Consider the following 25,709-nt stretch of genomic DNA (forward strand, 5'->3'; position numbering starts at 1 on the left):
TAGTGTGTTCTACGAGGTGTGATAAATTCGATGAGTTTAAATAAAAATATTTATTATAGTTAAATGACACATTGCCATGAATCCCCCTCAGAAGACTCCCCCTCATTTCAAATACACTTGTCGCACGTACAGTTATTTCCCAGAGATCCCATAGTAACTCATCTCTCTCTGTCTGGGGGGAGGCCTCTCAATCTGATACAGGTTCCCCTATCTTTGCAGAAAAATGTCTAAAGCCCTTGATTTGGTTCAGGTGTCTAAGCAGCTAGAAGTATCTGGTAGGTTAGCAAGACAACTTTACATTGGAATCTCAAAGGAAGTTACACAGAAACTTATGGAAGGAAATTAAATCCTTCCATAGTCAACTTACTAATTAAAAAAGAATTTTATAGCCTTAAGAAAGACTGTAAAAACAACTGAACTTTTTGTCTAATTACTTTCAGAGAGAACAGTTTAAATCACCAGCCACGAGCATTCCTGTTGGCAGGTGATTCTGTGTTCTTGTGACACTGGTGTAGAGTCCTTCCAGCGAGGGGGCAATCACCTCATTACCTGTGACCCAAGCTCCTCAGCAGTTCTTGGGGAGACATTTACATTCGGTTATTTGTGGGAAAATCGATGTATCTTAAGAACATAATGTGAAGTGAAATAAATCAAATGCACAAGTTTAAATATTGCATGGTTTCTGTTTAAATTATCAGTAAAATAAAGACAAAGATGAAAGACAGATAATAGAAAATAGAGAAATAGACCTTTTGCAATTGGGAAGAGACCAAGAGATGGAGAGAGAGGACCGTTACTTAGTTACTTTTCTTGTTGCTGAAACAAAATACCTGACATCCAAAATTAAGGGAGGAAAGGTTTGTTTAGCTCACGGTTTGTAGAGGTTTCAGTCCACCATCAGCTGACCCCAAGCCAGGGTGACTGGCAACGAGGCGCTGCAGAGGAGAAACAGGCCATGGAGGGGAGAAGGTAGCAAAGCCAACAAGGGATGAGATAAGCCTCTTTCTGTCCCTTATTCGTATCCAGGCTACAGGGATTAGGGCAGTGCCAAACTATAATCAGTGGACTGATTTATTTATCACCCACCCTTAGTCCTACCACTGCACCATGAATGCATTGCACACTCGCTCTTCAGCCATGTCTGACTGATTATGTCTGCTATGACTATGTGAGGCTTTTAGGGGACATCTAGACACAAGCTGTAAAGGGGTGAAGGGATGTAAAAGAATGAAGATGTGTGATGTCTGTGTACTAACTCCTCATGATGAATATAATTGTTATATAATATAAAGGTTTACTAATAGTTAGGGATTAAGAACTGGTGGTCACCTTAACACCAGCTGGATTACATCAGCATGGCACTGAGCGAAGATGCTCCACCTGAGGAAAGTTGCCAGCATACGTAGGTGGAGAAGGAGAAGGAGAAGGAGGGTGTTGAGGTGTTAATGCATTAATGCACTGAGGCATTGTGGGTTCTCCTACGAGTTGCTGTTTGGCCGTTGGTTCTCCTGGAGAAGCTCTGGTCCTCACATGGAGCATTGCTTCCTGGCTCCGGAGGTGCCGCTTGGTCTCCAGGATGAACTTGTTGTGTTGGCTTCCTGGCTACCCGATTGTGCTTGTCTTCCTCGGAGCTCAGGGCTTCTGTGCTGCTGAGGATGGCTGTGGTGCTTTTCAGGGCAGCCCTGGTTTTTGTTGTGTGACTTCTCAGCTCCAGCGTAGAACCCTCATCCCACCAGCACAGCTCCTTCACCCTCTGGCATGGACTTTCTGGCTTCCACCGCTGACCTTTGGGCCTTCCCGCACGGATCCATAAAAGAGACGGGTGTGAGTCCTTCTTGTGAGCTCTGGACCCTCAGTTGGACTCGTGGGAGGCATTGTCATGAGCTCTGGGTTTTTATCCGGACTCATGTGGGACATTGCTGTGGGATTTAGGCTCTTGACTAATACTCTATGTCTTTGGTGTTGCGGATAGATTTCTTGCATTTTCTTGTGTTAACTCTGGGTGACCATTATAAAAACAATATTATAAACTCCATGTCCTGGTTCTAATTGTTCTCTGCACAACCCCTGACTACAACACTAATAAAAATAAAAATGAAAAAGAATTTCTGCAAGGAGAAATACGGAAGAGAACACTTGCTCAACACATGAGAGGCCTCGGATTCTGTCTCCAGCACCACAAAAAGAAAAGTAGATAAAAATTGGTATAGAAGACATGGAGCTGTTCTAAAGGTCTCCAGCCAAGGGCGATGCTGTTTTACCAGTACCTGACCACAGGATCCCTGCAGCCTGGCCCCGGGCAGTCTTCATCTGCTTATGTGGCTCCCTGGGGCCCGTCCTCCTATAGAGGAAATTCTAGTAACCTGTTTAGTTGCTAAAATCCTATTAATTTCTCTCTGGCTGAAAAATGAAATAGAGCCATGGTACGAGAGTGTTCAAACAAATGAGACTCCAATTACATTCAGTCCTCCACATTGCAGAGACTGGTGTTAACATTCTTTCAAGAAATTATATATGTGTGTGTGTGTGTGTGTGTGTGTGTGTGTATGAATATATATGTGTGACTAGGTAATTATATTTTTAAAGTTGTGATTAGATTGTACATGCAATTTTATGGCCTGACCTTATAAAGTAATACAGAAATTGGATAATAAAAATGTAAGTGGATACAAAAAGTAAGTTGCTGCCTGGCAAGCTCCTCAGCGCAGAGGCAGGCGCTCTGTATTGTCTGTGATTTGTGTGCCTCTGGCTGCTGTGGCTGCTCCCGGTGAAGTGGGTGTGGGCTCTGATCCTCCTCCTGAGGCTGGACCTCTGCGTCTTCCCTGGAAAAGATCAGAACTCCCAGCTGCCTGCCTGTAGCCCTCCCCCTTCCCCTCCTAGTCTCTGCCATGCACGTTTTTATGTTTATATCTCTGCATTGAATGGCTTTATTGCTGTAGCTGCTTCACTTAAATCTTTATTTTTTCACTATCTTTGAACCTCCCAGTGTGACCTCCCTTTTGACCTGCCAGTATGAAAGGCTATGTTCCTTTCCTTCCTGTCCCATTATTAGGTCTGATGGTACCACTTACATGGTTCTTGTGGTGGAATTGAAATTTTCGTGATTTGTCTATTGATTTCAAATTCAGAAATAAAGAATGCATGTCTGAAACACCATGATTATGTAAATGCTATTCATTGCGGAAGCAAACAAATATTATATCATTAATCCTGTGACAGTGGTAGGAGAAATAAAAGCAAATAAATTGGGCTGGATGTGGTGATACATTCTTATAAACCCAGTGTTCTGGGAGACTGAGCCAGGAGGATTTCAATTTTGAGGCCATTATGGACAATTTAGTGAGGTTCTGTTGCAAGATAGGAAATAAAAAATAAAAATAAAAAGCTAGAGGGCAAAAGACTCGGATTCAATCCCCAGTTGGACCCCCCCCCCCAAAAAAAAAGAGAGAATTAGAGGGGAAAACCTCTCCTAATTGTGTAGTTGTTTCTTTGTATCTGTAGGAAATTGTTCTGGGATCCCCATTGAGACCAAAAATTGCAGATATTCAAGTTCTGTGTATGAAATGATATCATATTTGCATATACCCTACTCTGTCTCCTCTCATAGAATTTAAATCATCTCTAGACTTCTTGCAATCCTGACTCAGTATAAGTGCTGTGTAATTAATTATTAGACAATACTGTTTAGGGAATAATGCCAAAAAGAAAAGTCCGTAAAGTTCAGCACACGTAGTTTGCGTTCCGATTTTTAAATGGATGGTTTTAGTCTGCAGATGCTGGACTGCTGGAGGGCCAGCGGTATTGACCCGCTAGTTGATGTTGACTCTGCCTTCTCACTTAACTAGTCTGGAAGTTCACTTTTCCCTGCCCTTGGCATCTGTGGGCCACACTTTTTCCCACAGTGGTTTGCTGGGTTCTCAATTCAAGTTTTCTAATTTAGATTTCTTTATTTTGCTGAAATAATTGAGTGATTCATATTCATTCATTCTGTTTATCTCACTCTGTGTCCTTGTCTCTGTATGTCTCTGTGTGTCTTTGTGTCCCTCTGACTCTCTCTGTCGGTGTCTCTGCGTCTCTGTCTCTCTCATTTTTTCAGACAGAGCCTTACTAAATTGCTGGGCTCAAACTTCCAACCTCCTGGTTCTCAGAACGCTGGAACTACAGGCATGTTTATTATGTCTGAGTGATTCTCTTAGGAAGCATCGGTGGATTGTAAACTTCCTAAGCCCTTATTGTGATTGATTCATTTTCCCCAGGCAGTGTGAACAGCTTTCTGTACTGTCACGTGGGTAATGACACTGATGTGTGGTCCACAGTCAGCGTGGTGGCCTTTCGCCGTCTTTCCTATGGCGCCTCAGAGTGTCTTCTTGAACCTGCTCCTCTGGAGTTCCGTGGCTTCATGTGAGTGAGTCTTTTCACTCTCGCAGTCTTGCCGCCGACAGGCCTTTCCCGCTTGAAGTCTCCTATCATCAGCTTTGAAGGTTTTTCTTCTATTATTTCTCGCTATGTTTTCTTTCCTTCTGAAACACGTATTGGGGGGTATGCGGTCTTTTTGCATTTATGAATTTATTTTTCTCACCTATTTTAGAAGCCTACAACTTCCCAGAATTGTGGAACTCTAACTTCTTGTTTTTCCAAGTATCCTCTCAGATCTCCCTGAACACTGTGTTAAAATTCTTTCCAAGTGTCTTTTTGCAGAATGATCCTGGCTTCCCTGTAGTCATGGTGTTTTGTCCTGCTCTGTCCTACTCTTTGGCGATGCTGATTTTCTTCAGGTGTCTGGTAATCCTTGTTGGCCGCTGGCATTTCTGACATTTTGGAATGCAGTGTGCCAGTGAAAGGTGGGTGTCAACACCAGCGGCTCCCTTGAATAGAGGACCCATTTGAAACCCTTTGTGGGTTGGACCAGGCTTCATTTTAGGGTTCAGAAGTTTGGCTCCCGTGGTAGTGCCAAAGGAGGAAGCCTTACCCTGGGGCACCAACCTCACTGTCAGGCAGACACCCCTCCGTTTTAGGAAGACCTTTTTCTAAGGGTAGCAGACCTCCAGTAAGGCACCCCCAGTCCACCTTGTCCATCCCAGCTCTTACCCCTGGCAGCTCTGAATGTGGTGTTCCAGACTTTCTACCAAGGCCGCGCCTTCATTTTCTTTCCCTCTGGCTGTATTACACCTCTGTAATCCTAGCTACTCAGGAGACTGAGGCAGGAAGATCACAGGTTCAAGGCCACCCCAGGCAAATTAATGAAACTTTGTCTTAAAAATAAAAGATAAATACAACATGTGAAACAGTATAGCGCACATATCTTATATTTTAGGTAGATTAAAAAATCTTTATCAGGTCAAAGAGTGAAAACTTTGTTTCACACTGTCGATGCCTAATTGCCAAATGGCTTTCTCTAGATGGTTGTTCCAACTGTTCCAGAGTACTACTTTTGGTATATTTGTATCAGTGTATTCAAAACAAAAACAAACAAAAACCCACCTACACTGAAAACATACATAGATAATAGCAGCTCTTAAAAATTGTATTTTTTTGGTTGCTTTTAGATCAATTTTTTCCAGATATTTTATTAGTTCTTTGACTTTCCAGGCTTATGAATTGTCTGCTAATGTTCTTATTCCTTCCTGTTTGCTTGTCCTTTCTACTTTTGCTCTTTGTGATGTTTGAGAGTTTTATGTTTTAATAATGGCCAGACTTAGTCTTCTCTTTGGCATTTCTTTGTTCAGCTTTGAATGCCCCTTCACTATGGAAGACCAGTTAAATACTTGTACGTGTTTCATGCAAGGCTTTTAAGAAGCTGGTGTTTTTTTTTTCTTGTTTGTTTCTGAATTAGTCTGCTTCTTTTTAGTGATCTTTTACTTTTCTTCATGTCTGACTGCATGCAGAATTTCTAGGGCGCTGTTGATTGAACAGCAGGAATAGTGGACATGTTGTCTTTCTTTTTCTCATGGTGATGATGGTCTCTCTGCAGTGAATTTCAGAGTGAGGAAGTGAGGTGTGCACGGTGTTCCTTAGGTGTGCGAGGAACAAGGCATCAAGAGTGTGCATTCTCACAGTATCTAGAGAGTGCTGCTGTCCGGGGAAGGGCGACGGGCAGGCTGCACAGGATGGGGTCAGTAGGGCACCTGCTTCCAGTGACTTGGTCTTTTGCGCCCTGGAGCAATTTTATTTTATTCCCGTTTGCAGCACATAAGGATCTCATTCCTCACAGGAGCTGGTGCAGTACATGACACATCTTTATCCTTTTTACCTTCCTCTCACCCCTCTCTCCATTTCTTGATTCTTTTCCCTTTTGCAAAATACCTCCTTCTATATTTCTTATTATCTTTTATTTCTCTATTTATACTTTGGGTTTCTCATATAAGAGAAGCCATGTGATATTTAAGCTTCTCTGATGTATTTTACTTCATGCTATGGTCTCAAGGTGCATCCGTTTTCCTACAAATAACTGGAATTTGTCCTTTTCTTGTACCAGAGTGTACTCCATGGTGTGTGAGTACCGCATTTCCTCTATCTGTTCATCCATTCATGGACATACAGGCTGCTTCCAAGATTTAGCTGTTATGAGTCGAGTTGCTATAAATGAAGGTATGTGTGGATCACTGTAATATGACGCGTTTAACTCTTTTGGGGTGATCACTAGAAGGGTAATAGCTGGGGCTAGTGGAATTACTAGGTTAAATTTGTTTGAGGAATCTTCATACTGTTTTCCATTGTGGTTGTACAAGTGCCTCCTTGGGGGCATGGTAGATTATGTTGATTAGGTTGAGCTAGAGTAACACTCAGAAAATGGGCCAGAGGCTTGAAAAGCTGTCTGCCAGGAAGTCCAAGCTTTGGTCACGTGGGTCAAGGATCAGCCAGGTCCAAGAGGACCCTGAGACAGGATCTGGGCTGGCATTTCCGGTGCTTCCTGAGGGAGTCTTCATCAGCCGGGTTCCTTTATGGGTTTCAACAGGGATGCTTTTCAGATTGGACAAAAGTTGGCCAAAACAATTTAGACACTTGAAAGAGACCATTTAAATGTAGATCTATATCCACTCTCATGAATAATGAAAGCGGGCTAAATCTGAAACAAGATGGAAAAATGACTGAAGATAGCTTCACTGCCATAATCAAGTTGTGGTTTATTTTGGGGCAAAGTTCTTTAAAAAGTTACCCAGCACAAAGAGGACGGGCTGCTTTGTCATGAACAGGCAACAATCCACCGTTTCTGATCTTTAGAGATTGCAGGACATTGCTGGCTCCACGTGGTTGGAGATGACATTTTAACAAAGATCAAGGAAATGAACACTTTGCAAAGGAAACTTGTGCAACACAGTGAACTTTTTTGAAGTCGTGGCTTTGGAAATATTTTGCCCATTATGTGATTTCATTGCTTAGAGAACGGACATAGGCCTGTTCTCTTTTATGCAGATTTGGGCAGTTCAGATACCTGGGAACAGGATTCTGTCTGCTGTTTCCAGAAACTTCCAAAGGAAGAGTTAAGTGCCTTTTTTTTAAGATCTATTTGTTAAAAATAAGAAAATGCACTTGCTTTTAATCAGTTTTCAAACTCGTCAGTTGAGATTAGGGAAGTGGAACCTTTACTAGCTTTCTGGCACTAAAATCCCAAGTAAGCCTTTCGTGTGGAGTTTAAGAGTAAAGGTTGTGTTTCAGTAAATAGTGTGAAGGGCAGTTTTTCTTTTATTTGGATCCAAGACTCCTCCTGAGGTATATTTTTATTTCTGGCAGACATTAAAGTCAAGTAAAAAAATAAAACCAATAGACCTTGAAATCATTACACGAAATGTGTTAACATTTTCAATAAGCATGAACAATATTAAATTGTATTGCTTCCAATAAAAATTCAATTTCTGTATTTTGAGAGAAAAATAATTCATTTAGCCGGTTTTAAAATTTATTAGTCTTAGGGTCGTATTTCAGATTGTTGTCTGTTTGTGGTTTCTGAATTTGTTTCAATAAACTTGTCAGAGATTTGTCTTGTTTATTGCTCTTGGTTGGGAGAACTGGTTCTTTCAGTTTATCTGTTTTCTGATTCATGCCTTTTATTATTTCCCTTTTTTTCTATTTTCTTAATTTATTTTGTTATTTTCTGAGAAGTTAGTTTTAAAGATTGACTTAGTTTTCATTTTTTTCTCTTTAGGATAATGGGAGTGTTAAATATTTTATCTGAAAATTACTTTGCAACCTCTGTTTTTGAAATAATTATTGTTTCTACTTTGTTATTTTAAACACAATGTATTATCATAATTTAAATTTAGAGGTAGACCTAGGAAGTATGTGAAAGTATATTAAAACTTTCAATTTTAGCTTTTAAGATACTGACTTTTGCTATTGCTTTTACTTATATTTATATTCAGCTGTAACAGACTCGCTTTTTAAAGACCTCTATGTTCTCCCTGTAGTCTTACTTCTGATACATTTTTATAAATGTATCACAGACACCTGAAAACATCCCACACAGACAGGCACATATCAAATTAGTCCATATGGAATCATATCTGCATTTTTCATATCCTCTTTGAACCTTTTGTCCAGTTAACTTATCAGAGGCTTAGAGGGTGTCTTTAAAGTTTTCAACAATTTTTTAAACATTTGGGAAGTAAAAAAAAAAAATTCTTTAATTGACCAATAGTAATTGCATCGATTTATGGAGCACTTATGTGTACTTTATGTAATGATCAAGTCAGGACATTTATCATGTCTTTGTGGTGAGAGTCCTCATGTCACCTCATCTAGCTGTTTTGAAATACATATTACTGTAATAACTTCAGTATAACTAAGGTCACCCTATTGTATGACATAACAGAGAACTTACTCTAACTGTGTCTGTTGACCAACATCCCCCTATCCATGTCTGCTCTTATCTTCTCTAGTGTCCAGTGAGCACTATTTCACTCTCAGTTTCCATGAGGCTAACATTTTTAGACTCCATGTAAGAGTGAGATCATGAGGGCTTTCTGTGTGCGCCTAATTTCCCATCCATGTTGTGGCAAGTGATAGAATTCCTTCCATTTTTATGGCTGAATAGTATTTGCACGTATGTATGTAAAATCATTTTTCCTTTATTTTTACTCCATAAACTGGTTCTACTCTATAAATATGGTTTACCAAAGTTTGTGATTAATACACTACTATTTTGGATTTTACTCTTCTTAAACATAAAATAGTCTTACTGGATTTTCTGTGCTTTTTAGTTTGAATTGTTTGAAGTTAAACTTTCCTTTCTTGTACATTTACCTTAACATCTTTCCCCATCATTTAGTTTGTAAATGTCTACTCATTTTAAGTGACCCTCTTAAGGGCAGCACTGGCTGGGGATTATGTCTTGATTGTCCTAAAGGAAGCCAGCTCACATTTTGTTCCATCGTGGAGAACCTGTATCTTCCACCTGGATACCCAAAAGAATTTTCCTCTTCTTTGAGATTCAAAATGTTACCAGGATGCCTGGTGCTGGCAGTGAGGTCGCTAAGCGAATGTGGATTCTTTTCTTGCAACTAGAATAAGAACGCTGGATGAAATTCGTAATTTATTATGTAGTTATGCCAGTCATTTGCCTGCTTGCTTACGCATTTGTCTGCCTCCCTCCTCCCGCTCCCTGTGCATTCTGCGGGTGGAACCCGCACCGCCATTTCCGGGTTCCCTGCGCGTGAGCTTCCGGTGGATGCTGGGGGGAGGGGCCCGAGCCGGAAGTGAGCGGACCGGAAATGCCGTGGAGCTCGGTCTCCGTCTGCTTTTGACCTGTGACTTCAGCAGTGGCTTCCTCTTTTCGGTGGTGCCCTAGTGGTGGATCTTAGCCATGTGAAATACTTCTTGTGTGAATCTGCTTCGTCAAGGAGCCCCTACTATTCTTCTAGGACTTTCTGGGAAACCCGAATTTGAGATTCTCACATTGCCTCTTCTTACGTTCGTCCAGATATAAGGTGTGTGTGTGTGTGTGTTTGTGAGTTTCTGCTATTCCGGGGCTCTTGGTTTTTCAGCTCTTCCCACAACTTACAGAGAGTTCACTGTTTTAAGTCCTTCCATTGAGCTGCCTGACATGGGCTCTAGTTTCCTGGCTAAAACTTCAAATCATAAAATATGTTTGGAAAGAAGGGAAGGGAGAACTCTGAGCCCAGGGAGGTCATCATAGGAGTGGGTGCTCCTGCAGACCAGGAGCCCTACCTCAATCCCAAGCTCTGTTGTATAGTCTTGGACTTAATATTCGTGTCTCCTCCCAAATTCAGATGTTGAATTCCTTGCGCGATGTTGTCAGGAGGTGGGGCTCCTGGGAGGTAACTAGATCACACTGAGATTTGGAAATGGTGAACCTGTGGCACACATGCCATGGCTGGCTGTCATTGAAAGGCTCACCATCAGTGGACTATGGCTTGAGTGGAGCCCCCAGAGGCTCCTGTGCTGAGAGAGTGGTCCTCAATACAGGAGTGGTGTCACCTTTAAGAAGGAGACGGAGCATAGCTGCAAGTAATTAGGTCATCAAGGGCTTTGCTCTCAGAAGAACTGAGAGAAGAACTGTTGAGGTCTTGTGGGACTCCAGTGAGTTCCTAGGAGAGCAGACTGTCATCAAGGATCCAAGCCTGGCTGCTGAATCCATCTGGCTTACTGTCTATGTGACTGCTCTTTCTCCCTCACCACAGTGCCATCTGCCACGCTGTGACATCACCACGAGGCCCTCATCAGCCCCGAGCAGATGGCATTGCCATTCTCTTCTTTCTGTGTTACCCAGCATCAGGTATTTTGTTATAACAACAGAAAAAGGATGAGGCAGTTCATGAGGGTGGGTGGAGACCCCATAAGTCGGAGTTTATGTAGGAGAAAGCCCCTAAAAGCTTTCTCTCTGTCCAACCCTGGAGATCATGATGAGAAGACAGTCATCTGTAAATCCTCACCAACACGCTGACCATGCCAACACCCCCGATGTCTGTCTTCAATCTCCAGAACTGAGCAATAAATGTTTGTATTTAAAATACCCAGTGAGTAGTGTTCTGTGACAACAACTCAAATGAAGACGCCCTCACGTGAAGGGAGAGAGACTTGGCCTGCCTGCTCACCCTGTGAGGTACCAGTGGTGCTTGCATCTGCCCAGAGCAATGACTGCAAAAGAAAAAGCTTGCAGAAATGAAAGGAAACTCCTGCCTGTGTTACAGGAAGACGTGTAGCCTGATCTTACAAGATGAGATTGAAAACTATCGTGAACACTTACATTTTAAAAAATTATTACAGTAACACACACATTGCTTTGAATTCGCTTCAGAACACCCAGTCTCATTTTGAACAGACTTATCCCATCCTTCTTGCTACTTTCTGAGGCAGTTTTGGAAATTGCTGTTGTGGGTGTCTTTACTTGCACTGTCCTGGCAGCCTCACTGTCCTGAATCCATGCTAAACATTTCCCCTTCATGGTCATTTTGACTTTGGGAAGAGCCAGAAGTCACATGGTGATGGAGCTGGTGAACAGAGTGGAGAGGAAACAGCGTGGTGTCTTGGTGAGTTTCTCTGCCGCATGGCACTGGGAAGCAGCATCTGCCCTGCCGTATTTTGCATTACGCCTGTAAAGACCCTCAGGAAAGAGGATTTGCAATCTGCTTCAGAAAGCAGCAAGATGATGGAATAAGTGTGTTCAAAGTATTTTGAGGGGGATTCATGGCACTGTGCCTTTTACCGTATTACATAAAGATTTTTACCACATTTTCCAATCACTTCTCTGATGCAGGCTTCTAAGCCAGGGAATGAATGTAAAAGCTGGTTCTCAGTCGGTGAGACTGCTGTAGCACCCGGAGGTTCTGCTACTGCTGCCTCCACAAAGAATGACAGGCAGCCAGGACATGGGTGACCACTGGGCCAGGTCTGGGCAGCCTAAAGAGAGGACTAGTGCCTATCGTGGTGGAGCTGATAGAATGCCACTCTGGGAGCAAATGTGAAAACAAGGCTGTTAACAACGATGAAAAGGAGACAGCAAAATTATCAGGAAAGATTTATACTCGGTGAAAAATGAGGTGGATTTGTGAAAGAGTTAAACTGCTAAAGATGGAAAGTGGCTATTTAAAGGAAAAATTCAATGGCAAGATTAAGCCACCAAGTAAGTAAAAATTGAAAAGAGAATTTGCAAATTGGCAGGTAATCTTGAGAAAATTACTTATAAGATATGCAGATACAAATGTGAAACATTTGGAAAAATTTAAAGACTGATGAAGCTTAATTTAAGAGTTGGTAATCACTGGGCAATTTAAACATTTAGCTTAAGGGTTTTTACTCTTGTTGTTAGTACTGGTGATGGAACTCAGGACTTTCCCAATAAGCTCTTCTACCAACACTGTTATTTTTTGAGATGGGTGTTGTTAAGTTTCGAAGTTGATGTGGCTGGGCTCAAACTTGGGATCCTCCTGCCTCACTCTCCAAGAATGCTGGAGTTCAGGAGAGAGCTATCACACCCAACTTTGTACAGTGAATATGATGCTTACAAAACTGTTCAAGGGCAGAGAGAATAGATTTTAACAGCTTTCCAGAATGACTTGCAGAATAGTTCAGAGTTGACTCTGCAGGCTGCCACTGGACTAGGCTGGCCCCACAGATTTCTCTTAGTCACCTCCAAATTGGAGAAGAGTCCCTTGGAGCTGAGATCTAGGGATCAAAGCCATCATTCCTGCTGTCATCACCCTAAACCACTTTATCACAGCTAGGAAGATGGAGAGAGGACAGTAGTACATTGTCGCAGGAAAATGTCTCATGTGCATGACTTTTCTTTCCATAAAAACAGTTAAAAGTTGTCAGGAAAATGCCCTTTGTCCAGCAGTAGGCTGGAGCCCGCTCATACTGGCTTCCCAAAGCTGCCCTTTAAATTCCAGGGGTTTCGTGAGCTGGTTGTTGAACATGGGCATTCTTCCAAATAAGCCTATTGTGGAGTACATTATGTAAAAAAAAAAAAAAAAAAAAAGCCAAAGGTAATACACACTTCAGGCTCATCCCTTTTTAATTGTGCTACTGTTACCTATGATTTTGAGGTGCAGCATGTGGCGGGGATGTTGTGGGGTGCTGTGCTCATCTCTTCCCAGCTCCATGGCCAGCGACAGGTAGGGAGGTTAGAATTGGCCGTTGTGGGGACACTGACAGCCTGCAAATGGGAAAATGCTCTAAAGCTAACTTTAAGTGTTTCCCCCTGACTTCACTTCACTCCTATATTGAGCATTTTGTTCCTGTATTTTCAAATATTGCAACTAATTCTCATTGAGAACCCCACTAACAAAATAGTCTGGAAAATATGGTATTATATCTCCAGCTTCTTCAGTAGGTGGATTTTGAATGGGTGTGGTGACATCACTAAAAGTATCCAGGTTGAAGGAAGAAGTCCACTATCTAATAAATTTATGAAAAGAAGAATAAAGAGACTCGCAGAGAGCTTATGTCTGAGACTATAATGACTTAGAACTGTTCACAGTGGGTAAGGAGAGGTGAGCGATTATCCTGGTGTTAGACCTTTCTCTACTGGCGGAGCATCCTTGGAATACCAAGTGAGTAATGAATGTATAATTTTCTTCTAAGCTAAACTATAATTCACATGAGTAAATTAGAGTATAGGCCCTGCTTTCAGACAAGGACATAGAATACTTGCCATTTAAAGCAAGCCCTCTGTGAAAGAATGACTAAATTCTTGCACTAAGAATAATTTAACCTGGAACAAGAGAGTGCAATTCCAGAGGCAGTGGAGAGAAATCAGTAAACTTGTGGAAACGTCTAGATGGCAAAATGATTTTAAGGAACAAGAGTATCAGCAACAGCATTAATATTTGGGGGTGGTTAAAGTAAGATGAAACTGAAATATTGGGCAGCTATCACATGGAAGAACAAACCAATGATAAGTCAAAAGTGATCACTCCACAGATAAAGATGAGAAGCATGTTTATAAAAGAGGAAAACAGAATGACTAGCTGCTATTTAAAAGGATACTTAATCTAGCTATGAAGGAAGCCAACTGAGAAAAATCAAAGTCTGATAATTCAGAGTTTTGGCAAGAAATGTTTGTGACCAGGTTGTGAGTGCGCCATCTTGGAAACAGGTCCCCCGGCCCTGGCCACACTGTCTTGTGGTGTTGGTCCCAGTAGCTATCTTGACTGTTACCCCGTGAGACCCCCATAAGCCAGAATCACCCCCACAAAATGGCTTCTGATTTATCACCCACAAATTCTGTGAGATAATAAATATTTATTGTTTTACATCACTACATTCAGGGTAATTTATGTGGCAATGGATAGCTGACCCAATCACTTTGAAGACTAATTGTGTGAAATCCAGTAAAGTTAAAAATACATGTAATTAACCTATTAAGTATTTTTATTCAGATGTGCCATTCAGAGAATTTCTGCATATGTATGCAGAGGGATACTCATAAAGATAGTCATTACAGCACAATTTTCAGCTAATTGGGTAATTGTTTTACACCATTTTTTTTTTGCTATAACAAAATACCTAAGGCTTGGTACTTTATAAAGAGAAGAAGTTTATGTAGTTTGCAGTTTTAGAGGCTGAAAGTCCAAGGTCAGCTGGTTCCATTGGGTTGGCGCTGGTGAGTCTTTCTGGTTGTGCCTACCTTGGTGAGTAGATGCATGTGAGGAAGAGAGGGAGCGAGAAGTCAGGGAGGGTCAGCTCACTCTTGTATAGCAGTAGACTCTCTCAGGAACTACTCTCTCCTGCAAGAACTAACCCTCTTCATGAGGCCGATACTATTGCCTTGATAGGAGGGCAGTCATCTCCCAAGAGGCTCCACCTTCTAACAGTCCCCTCACCTTTCCGCTCCCTGACATTGAGGACCTGGCTCCAGCACGTGAATTTTTGGGGTACAAACCACACCCCAACCACAGCAGTAATGGGAAATGAATTATAATAATATGTGTGCAATGGAAAGCTACTGAGCTCCTGTAAATGAATTAACTAAGTGTGTGTGTACGGATTTGGGTGAATTCCCAACTCCAATATGGATTGAAATGTGCAAGTTGCAAGCACAAGAGATGGTGTGACGTCAGTGATGTAAATTTAAGGAGAGACACCGCAATGCTGTATCATGTTCTGCATAATTATGTGCAAATGTAGACAAACTTAAAAATATGGACAAAGATGATCCACCTCACCTCTAGAGCTGCATTCTCTCTGGAAGGGAGGAGATGGAGGAATGGTGGGCAGAGCTTCCGTGTAAGATTGTATTCCTTGAAATAAAACCCAAGCAGATGAAGCAACATTAGCAGGTGTTAAATGTGGGCAATAGATACGTGGATGCATTATGTTTTGTTGCTTTGAACTATTTTATTATCATTAATTCTGATTCCATCCTTCTGTCTCTTGGATTTTTCCTTTGTTTACCAAGGCCTGTGCCACTGTTTCCAAGCCAGCTTGTATCTCTTGTCTATTGTCTTTTCTTTTTATCTTGCAGTCTCTTCACCTTACTCTGATATTTCTTTATGAATCTGCATTCCTGTTTCATAGATATCCTGCTTTCTTACTTTTTTGGGGGGTTATGAAACAGGAACTTTGTGAAATTGTGTGCTGTCTTGTATTCTACCATTGCTGGTGATATACATTTGCTGTACTTTTTGTAAGTGTGTTCTCTAATGAAACAGCTTTTATGCAGACCCTCCCCCCTTGTTTTTTTTTTGTTTTTGTTTTTTGCTTACTCATTCTTGTCTGATTTGAGATCTGTCCAAACCTGGTGTTTGCCAGTTGGCGTGCCCTTGCCGGATTTTAATGAGAGAACAAAACTGTTTTATAAGTGCTTAGCCAAATGCCCAGTGTCTTGCTGGCACTCGTCTAGGGAATCTTTGCTGGAGTAGGATGGGATCGGCTTGTCCCCACGACTTAGCTCTTGGACCCTGAGGAGAAGATTTCTGGGTTGTCTGAGGACATCTGCAGTTTGTCCTCAGTCAGCAACAATATATGAAAACTCATGATCCCAGCAGGGCAGTCTGCATGGCTCCTCTCATCAGTACCTGTTCCTGTAGCTAAGTTCACAGCTCCCGAGGTGGGGACCAGGTCTCAGACTCAGGGTTCTGATCATCACAAGTAGCTCTAGGACAGAAGGCAACCGGGACGGTGAGGTTGACCCTGGCTGCTTTCAAAACACAGTAGTTGGGAAGATAGTTGTCTGATGTCATGGTCGATCACCTCTGAGTGCTTGAAGTAGAAGAGAATTTGGGTAAAGAAGCCTGCTTCTCCCTTTACCCTCTGACTCTTTTTTGTCTCTGATTCCAGGGCCCTAGCACTGACGTTTGATTGGTTAAGCCTAACAGTGCTGATTTTATGGAAGTTTCTTCCATACACTGACAGTGCTGTAGGGAATATCATTATTGTTATACGCTTTCATGGGTATTTTAAGTGGAATTTAGCAAAGGCCCTGTCAGGGTTGGCCAGGCTTGACTACATTTGTGAGTGCAAGATCAGTGGTGCCCTTTGTCTGTCTGGTGATTAGAGGACAGGACTCTCTGTCAGCTCTGCAGTAGACACCACCAGACGCTCTGCAGGGAGCTCAAGCATCAACTGAGAGCTTTCAGGCACTTTCAGAAGTTCATCTGCAACTTTTAAAAAGTCTTAAGTTCTTTGAGAAAGTCTCAGGGGCAAGCTAAAATGCATTTCTTGAGACGTTTTTCTTCTTTTCTCTTTCCATGGTCTATTACCAGAAATCAGTGCAATTTAAAGGGCCCAGAGCAAAGCTTCTCAAGCTAAGTGTGAGGAAAAACCCAGCACTTTAAAAGCATTTTGTTTGTACCCTGGCACTTTTGTAAAACACACTACAGAAGAATGACTGGGAAAATACAATTAAAAAGCAAAAATATACCAAAAAATCCATGTCTCTGATCCAGATGTTGGGGTGATGTTATAAATGACTACTCCTGCACTCCTGCAGATATGCGCCAACTATGATTGGCAGTGATACTTTGAGTAGCTTTGGTTTAGTGGCCCTGAATAATAGTCTTTGCCCACAATGATAATACCCTGGCACTATAAAGAAGTAAAATGGAGGTGTATTAGTGTGGGTTCTCCAAAGATGTGTGTGTGTATGTGTGTGTTTCATATACACAGTGAGATTTACATAAGGGATTAGTTTATGTGGTTGTAGAATCTGAGAATCTGTGGTTGTAAATCAGCTGTCAGCAAGCTGGAAACCCAGGAAAATTGACTCCTGGGTTTTGAACAGAAGATTCTAATTATTCACCATGAAACCGTCTTGCCTGACGTAGTCTGTTTCTGGTGCTATGACAGAATAACTTAGGCTGAGTAATTTATAAACAGCAGAAATTCATCAGTTAGGTTGAGAATCCAGTGTTTTGTGGGGATGATTCTCTGCTTCTGAGATGGTATCTTGTTCCTATATCCTCATACAGTGGAAGGTGAAAGAGAAGGGGACCTAGGGTAGTTCCCAGAGACCTAATCCCGTTCATGAAGGCTTTTTCCATATGATTTAATCACCTCCTAAAAACTTCACCTGTTACATTTTGAAGCAGGGTCTTGCCATGTAGTTCAGGCTGGCCTCAAACTTCAATCTTCCTGCCTCAGCCTCCCAGGGTGCTGGAATCACAGGCCATGTACCTCCATCTCCAACTAACTGCTCTCACACTGGGCGTTAGGTTCCGGCATAGGAATTTTGGGGGAAAACACTTACATGTTTAGACCATAGCACTGCCTTACCTAAAACACAGAAAAGTTCATGTGATAAACAGTTACTTAAATAACATTTCCCAATGAATTAAAAATGGCCTTAAAAGTATTTATTTTTATTCATTGACCTGCACATGAGGATCTGTCTTTAGGTTTTAGTCCTAGGACAAGGTTTGCCTTTGCTCATGGACTTGTACACTTCCCTTCTTAGTCAAGAAAAGAAGTTTAAAGCTTGGGTTTCCCCAGACTGCTTGGAATGAAATTTAGTCCTTAATTGCAGCAGCTGCTTTGAATTTGCTTGGGATAGTGTCCTCGCCTTTTCTTGAGCATGACTTTATTATTTATCTAGCTGGATGGTTCCGTTGCATGTGTTTTCCTTCCCACTAGACTGAGCTTTTTGGGTGCAGACACTGAATGAGCTGAATGTGGACTTCATTTCGCAAGCCGCCTTTTTTTTTTTTCCAGCAGTAAATTAGGTTGGGATGGTAAGTGGGAGTCTGCAGAGAACGCTTTTCTCTGCATAGTGCTCTTCATTTATTCTGTGGCTGACCTGCGATGTGGATTCGATACGTTCACTTGAATATAATTTTATTGCTTTGGCTGTAAAAATTTGTGTGATGGATCCAGAGCTTCTGCTAGCCAAGTAAAGGAGGTAAAGGGAAGACATTTATTAAATGCTGAGAACTGGAGGAAGCTGGGATGGGATGGAAAGGAAGGCTTTCAGCTACTGAACTGAGCTTTCTGAGTCTCGCTCTGTGTAATAACATCAAAGATCCAGTTTGACTTCCCAAGTGTACAAAGACTCAAACAGTGGTCAACAGCTGGTGGGGAGAAGTGGGTGCTGGGGTCAGTGATGGGAATGAGGCTAAAACCACATAGATAGCATTAGCCAGGATGGACTTCTTATCCCCTGGGCATGGACCCTGATCCATGCTCATGGGGCCATGTTCCTGGCCCCGTGCAGTTGGCACAGTGTCTCCCCAGTCCTGATTCATAATCTGGTTCTCCCTTTGAATCTTCTTTGGTCTGAAAATTCACTCAGAGAAACAAGGTGACAGCAATGGAACTGTTTTTTCCCATGAAAACAATTCTTGCCATCTACTTACAGTCAGGGTGGACTTGGAGACACCTGACTTATGATTAGCGGAAGGCGCCCCCTTAAAACTGGCCAATCCCTGTGTCCTCTGTGATGAGCATGGCTGGCTTGTGACTGGCCTGTGAATGTGCATTTCCTTAGTCTCAGAGAGAGTGCAGGGAGGTGCTCAGGCTGACAGTTGGCTCTTGCCTCAGTCACACGTCTGTTTTACTTATAGGGGTGCTGAGCATTTGTAAGAGTTGTCCTAGTTGTTATGATGAGCTAACAAGCACCTTTGATAGAAATAAAGGAAATTAGGAAATTCAGCCTGATTTTGTAGGAAGACAATTAATTCATTTTTAGACATCTTGAGTTTGAAATGCAGGTTTGACACCTGGGTGGAAATGTCTGAGGTTGCTTAGGTGAAATAGCACTTGGGCATGCTTGAGGTCTAGAATTTTCTGGTACAGAGTGGGTGGGATACTGGTATTAAACCCAGGGCCTTTGCACTAGGCTATAGCTCCAACCTGTTTTATTCTTAATTTAAAACAAGGTCTCACTATGTTGCTGAGTTGCTCAGACTGGACTCAAATTTGTCATCCTCATGACTTGCTCTTCCAAGAGTGCCAGGATTTCAGGCATGCACCACCATGCCCAGTGTGTAATTTTATAATTGTGCTTTTGGTCAAACCCTTCTAAATTTAGCTGTTTCGTTGGTTGATCTCTTAAGTTAGCTGTTCTCAGCCCAAGTGGCATCATGCTGCTGTGTCTTAGGTTCAAGTGGTATCCTGCTGGACCTGTCACTTAGCGATGTCACAGGGAAAGATGACAAAAGCCTGGTGGTCCCTGGTGCTGGCGGGCAGCTTCCTAACTTGATCAGGAAAGGTTATTCCCATTTGGAGTTTTCTAACAAGTCTCTTGGAGGGGCAGCAAGATGTAGGTAGTTCTCAGGGACTTAGCATCCCCTTGTGTGTCTTCCCTGCACTTTACACCTTGTCACTCAGGAGTGTCACCATGGCCACCTGCACAGATGCCAACTTTAGAGCCCAGAGACTCCGCAGGTGACTTGTGCAGAGAGTGCGGCATGTGTAGGGCGGGAGAGGCTCAGGGTACATTTCCATCCCATAGAATCTCCCTAGGCCTTCAGCCTCAGCTGGGGTACCCACCGTGGCGGGGAGGACACTTCCCCTGCCAGCCGCTCTGTGGGAAAGAAAGGTGACTCCGCCGCAGCACTTGCTTGCTGTCTGTTGGCCTCCATTCTGCCCTGATATTCTCTTAGCCCCACTTCTAGATTGGGAAGCACTTCCGGGTTAACTTGTTCCCTTACTGGGTAAGTTGGGTCAGGATCAGCGCTCTCTGCTGTGGAGAGGACCACCTGGCCCGCACCGCGCCTCTTTCTGCTCCTTCATTCTGCTTATGGTGCGTTTCTTTTCCAAGGGCCAGAGCCTCTGGCTCACCTTGTGCTGGGGGAACATCTGAGCCCCCTGGTGGCCCTTTGGGCGAGGGAGCTTTGCGCACAGGAGTGTTAGTGTGGGCTGCTTTGATGTCCTGTGGGGGGGCTGGAAGTCCCATTGTTCTGAGGACACCTTGAGGTGCCACCTCTTATCACAGTGGGACCGGCAGGTGTGATTGCCAATCCAGAGTCTGTGTGCTCCCAGCCACTCATGTGAGGGGCGTCTGCACCTCAGTCTCAGCTGTGTGTTAGAAATCCAGCCGCAGCCTCCCATGTTTTCTGAGAGCCTGGCCTCTTCCTACCCTTTTTGAAGGCTGCACAGAGGGAACACCTACTTTTCTGCTGGGGGTGGATGGGAATGAGATACTTGATTCTCTGGGTGATCACCTCCACAATGACCATCCCTGGGCCCTCCATCCTTTCTGGGGTGCTCAGTCCTTCCTTGTGGGTGTAGAATGTAAAAATTATTCTGGCCAAGGAAAGCAGCGGAGGGTATTCTCATTTGTATGGAGATGCAGTTTGAGAGAGACATGGTGTGCTGTGGTTGACAAGGACATTGTAGTTCAGATTCATAATTAAATGTGAAAAGTGTCAAATAAAGGAAAGGTGGAACCTAAGATCCTTCGGGACCTGCCCAGGCCAGGGGGACCCAGGGGATATTCTGGCTTTCCCTTTACCACTGTTAATGCTACTTAAAAAGGAACATGGGCCATTGGAAAACCGCGATGGTCCTTTAAGGAAGGGAAGGAGGAAGGAACAAATGATGATGTCTTTCTCTCCCCTCTCCCCCATTCTGTCGTGAGCAGGGAAAAGATGCCGTTCCACCACGTGACTGCTGGCCTGCTGTACAAGGGGAATTACCTCAACCGCTCTCTCTCTGCTGGCAGCGACAGCGAGCAGCTGGCCAACATCTCCGTGGAGGAGCTCGATGGTAAGGGATCCACCTGGCTGGGAGCTCAGACACCCGAGGGGGCCTTGTTCGGCTCTTGGGGCCCACAGGAAAGCACTGTTGACCAACTCTGACCATGATACATGTGATGGGAAAGAGGTTAGAGACAAAAGTTTCCCTAAATGACCACTTTGTGTGAGATGGACCTTGTTGCTTGGGAGTCGATGGCAAATACTTTGGTTTCCTTGGCTACTACTTGCTGGGCTAGCCCTCACCTATCTTAAAATGCATTGTCCACCGTATGGGCTCTTCATCACTGGTGCAGTTGATGGATTTCCTGGCCTGCAGGACAGGGCTGAGCACTGCTAGCGCTGTCTCTTGACTTAGGGCCATTGTGCTCTGACATTGCCCAGCTCAGAATCCCCGGGAAGCAATGTCCAGGTGGAAGTGGGCCGCAATTATTTTAATTCCCTCTGTTCCTCCATAACCTTGTACAACTCTGGGTGTTCAGGATGAGAGTTAGGGAAGGGAATAAATCTGGGAACATGATGATCAAATTCACCCAAGGATAGTGTCCCATTGTATCCTGGATAAACCAATCCTCTGTTTAAAAAAATTTTTTTTAAAAAGAAAAAGAAAATGAGGTCGACTTTACAGATACTTTTGCCGAGGCCAAACCAGAATCAATTTCCCAAGTGGGTTTTAATGATGTGTTCTTTGTAATGCTATTTTACCACATGAAGTTTAAATTTGCTTCTAATGTAGAGGGGTCAAAATTACTCCAGATGTCTCTCATACTTGCTTTTAAGTGTCACGATCCAAACCATTGTGCTTGGTATGTGCCTGGTGATGGGCAGGACTTCTCATAGGGTGGCTCAGGGAAGCCAGACTTGCTGGCCATGGACAGGAGATGAGGACCACCAGGAGGAGAGCTGAAGATCACCTTCTCTTCCCTTGTCCATTTCGTTTGCATGGTTATTTCAATGCTTGGAGCGGGGCCCCTGAGAGGCCAGAAGATGTTAGAAGTGGGAATGGTATGGGCAGGTCCAGGCTGACAGAGACCTGGGAGCCTGAGAGGAGGGTGGGACCCTCAGATGTTCTGGCCTGCAGCTGGCCAAAGGATGTGCAGACAGATGCCGGTCACAGGAGCAGGAAAAAGAGGCCTGTCGTCCTCCAGAAAGAGTCCCTCCTGGTGACCACAGAGCAGCGTAGGGCTGTGCTTGGGTGATGTCTTAGACATTCGGACTGTTAGAACAGTGGACTGGTTGGCTGACAACAGGTATTTATTGTCCATAGTTTGGGGAGCTGCTACCAAAGTACTGGCGGTTGCCATCTGGTGAGGGCCTGGGTCCTGAGTCATAGATGGCACCAGGTCCTTTTGGGTGCAGATGAATGAGCTCTCTTGGGCCTCCACCAATCCCGTTCATGGGGGCTCTGCCCTCCTCACCACCTCCCTCAATGCCCACATCCTAATACCATCACACTTGTGATTATATTTCCACATAGGAATTTTTTTTGGGGTGCACAGGCATTCCAAACATAGCAGTTTTGTCTTGCAGGTCACGCAAAGCCCAGACTTTCCCAACCCTTGGGAGTCCACTGGGAATGAAGACTGAGGGGTGCGTGGATGTAGTTGAGCTGGTTCCCCAGCCCCAGTCTCTCATGATGAGGATGGACTGAAAGATTCCTGTGAGAGACAGGAGAGTGGCCCTGGCCATTCGTTATAGCCAGGGCCACTTGCACATTTTGGGTGAGCTTTGAAGAGGCTATGACTACCAACCCGATGACGTGTGGGAATAAAGTGTGGCCTTCTGTCTGAGCCCTCTTTCTTCTCAACTCTACCCTGAATAAGAAAGAGGTGAAAGGTGAAAGTTGCTGGTAATCTGGCCTCTGCCAGGGCTGCTGTTGGGGACCACCACAGGCTGTGTTTTTTAAGAGGACTGCTGGCTGGATCCTCCCCCCTACCATGTTGGATCCTGGCTCAGATGCCCCCACATTCTTGGCAAGCAGCAGAACCCACAGGCTTGCTGTTATAACTGGGCACAGGCAGCCAGCAGGGCCGAGATGCAAGGAAAGAGGCTGGCAGGAATTGAAGCAGCCCTCCATGTCCGCTTCAGGGTTCCTGACTGAGAGGAGGCCAGCACGCATGGCCAGGGGCTGGCTGGTTTGTGTTTGTCCTTCAGGAGAGTAATCCAGGCTCTCGGCCTGGAGAAGGGCCATTTATTTTTTGATGAAGGGTTTGTTCTCCTTATTTACTTTTTTTTGTTTTGTCAAGGTGAATGCTGAGTTATGACTCCTTTTGCTGTATTACAAGCATCTCGGGGCTCTAGACAGGACGGGGCAGATGTGCTCGGGGTTTAGAGCAGGCAGGCAAGGTCTGGACACTGGCGGGTCCGAATCAGGTCTGGGGAAGCCAGAGTTTCCAGCATTACCTGCTTGTCTTCTCTCAGGCTGCCGTAGGTCAAGCTGGTACTGAGATTCCGCTGCGTGAGCCTCTCATTTATCCTCTGAAGACGGAGGAGCTGCGCAGGTTGTCAACATGTAGGACACTGCTGGGCACTGCAGCGTCCTCTGTGGTCCAGTTACTGGAGCACAGGCATTTGCTGACTACTGAGCTCTCTGCTCCCACCACCCCATGCTAGAGCAGCTGCAGCCTCCTGCCTCTGATGGCCACAGGGGCAGCTTCTCTCCTCTTAGCGTTTATCACCACTGATGCCATGTCCCCAGTGTCTCTTTCATTTGATGCATGGGCCAAAGGCACTGGGTTGATGAGTGATTGCCCTGGAGTACCTGCACTAGTTGGCTTTCCCATCACTGGGACAAAGTACCAGACACCAGCAAGTTCAAGAGGAGCATTTTAATTAAGCTGTGGTTTTGTGTTTTCATTCTGTAGTCAGCTGGTTCCAAGCCAGGAACAGCATGGTGGAAGGGTCAGGAGAGGAAGAGAGACAGACAGAGAGACAGAAAGAGAAAGAGAGAGAGAGAGAGAGAGAGAGAGAGAGAGAGAGAGAGAGAGACAGAGAGAGACAGAGACAGAGAGAGAGAAACAGAGAGACAGAGAGAGAGACAGAGAGAGAGAGAGAAACAGAGAGAGAGACAGAAAGAGAGAAAGAGAGAGAGAGAGAGAGAAAGAGAGAGCGAGAGAGAGAAAGAGGAAGAAACAGAGACAGAGAGACATAGACACAGAGACAGAGGAACACAGAGCCAGAGCCAGAGCCAAGAATATCTTCCAGGTCACACTCCAGGGACCACCCCCAAGCAGGCTCCATCTCCTAACACACTCAGCTCTGAACCATGAGCAGAGGGCCCCCGTGATCCAATCACCCATCGGCTTCCACGCACAAATGAGACTTTTGGAGCATATTTTAGGTATAAACCATAATAGTACCAGTGTGAAACCACTCACCACGTTTCTAGCTACAATTTGCTCCTGGGAAATTTCTATTCCTTTCCTTTACACAAAGCTCAGCAGAAAATAATGCAAAGACATAAAAATTGGGCCAGATTTTACTTAGAAATCAACCAGCCAAACAAATCCCTAACATTCATTCCTATTCATGTCAGTTCACTTTCCCTTACTGTAATGAAATACTAGAGGCTTGTTTTTTTTGTTTTTGTTTTTAATAAAGAAAGGAGATTATTTAGCTCACAGTGCTAGGTGTTTTAAGACCTTGGTGCTGGTATTCACTGAGTTCTAGTGAGTTCACATGGTGAATGTCATCACAGTGGCAAAACTATTTGGGGAAGGGAAGAGATGCGGTGGTTAGATGGAAGCCAGAGCCCGTCTGGGAGAAGCCAGGACTGCACCAGAGGCCTTAACTACTTCTCAGTGGATCCCGCCTTTTGTTTTTTTTTCTTTTGTCTTTTTCGTTTTTATCGGTACCAGGGATCGAACTCACGACCGCCTGCTTGCAAGGCAGGCGCTTATGCCGCTGAGCTAAATCCCCAGCCCCAGATCCCACCTTTTAAAATTCCACTGTTTTTCATCTCTTTTGTCACACTGGGAACCAAAGCCTCCAAACCATAGGCAGTTGGTGAGCAAACTACATTCAGACCATATCACCATCCATCCCAAAAGCTTTCTAAGAGGAAAGTTGGTGAAGTGTAATATTCATTACCTGTCTCCAAGGAGCTTACAATTTATTCAAACAGTTTATAAATACACATAAAGTAATAGCAGCGTCCTGTGGGATTTTATAAAGATTATATTCTTTTAAATCTTAGTTTTATTTATATGATAATGCTGTAATGCTCTCTTGCTCTTAAATTCGCCTTTAATTGGAATTAATTTTCTTTCATTAATACAGTGTTCCCTTGTATAAATATGCCTCAATTTATTTACTCCTGATGTTGATGGATATTTGGGTTGTTTCTGGTTTGGAACTGTTAGGATCTAATATCCCCAGCCCCCCCCCCCCCTTTTTTTTTTTTCAGTTTCAAATGTGGTCTTGGTGGCCCTACACGTGGCTCCCTCTGCCTGCTTTACTGAGGCTGTGTTTGAAAATCCTCTCCTGACCCTTGTCTTATTAAGAACAATCTGCACATGGCAGGCAGGCAAGTTTGCACATTGTTTGTGAAAATCTCTTCTGTTTCTTGCAATCTTTTTCTCCCAGCCTTCCAGATGATAGTAACTTTGTGTTTCATGGGATGTT

General features: G+C 43.8%; 1 protein-coding gene across 9 annotated transcripts in view; it reads left to right on the forward strand.

Moving 5' to 3' along the window:
• The window catches only part of Caln1 (calneuron 1), a 530,573-nt gene that overhangs the window by 148,890 nt on the left and 355,974 nt on the right, over nucleotides 1-25,709 (forward strand). For 8 of the 9 annotated variants that reach the window (XM_063234472.1, XM_063234470.1, XM_063234477.1 and 5 more), the window contains one exon: nucleotides 20,975-21,099. In XM_063234472.1, coding sequence (XP_063090542.1) covers nucleotides 20,975-21,099 — 125 coding nt within the window. Of the gene's footprint in view, nucleotides 1-9,771; nucleotides 9,924-20,974; nucleotides 21,100-25,709 lie in introns of those variants that run through there. The other variant, XM_063234475.1, reaches the window with a different exon arrangement.

Source organism: Cavia porcellus, unplaced genomic scaffold (assembly GCF_034190915.1).
Source record: "Cavia porcellus strain 051 isolate PalLab524CR breed Dunkin Hartley unplaced genomic scaffold, mCavPor4.1 scaffold_23, whole genome shotgun sequence".
NCBI lineage: Eukaryota > Metazoa > Chordata > Mammalia > Rodentia > Caviidae > Cavia > Cavia porcellus.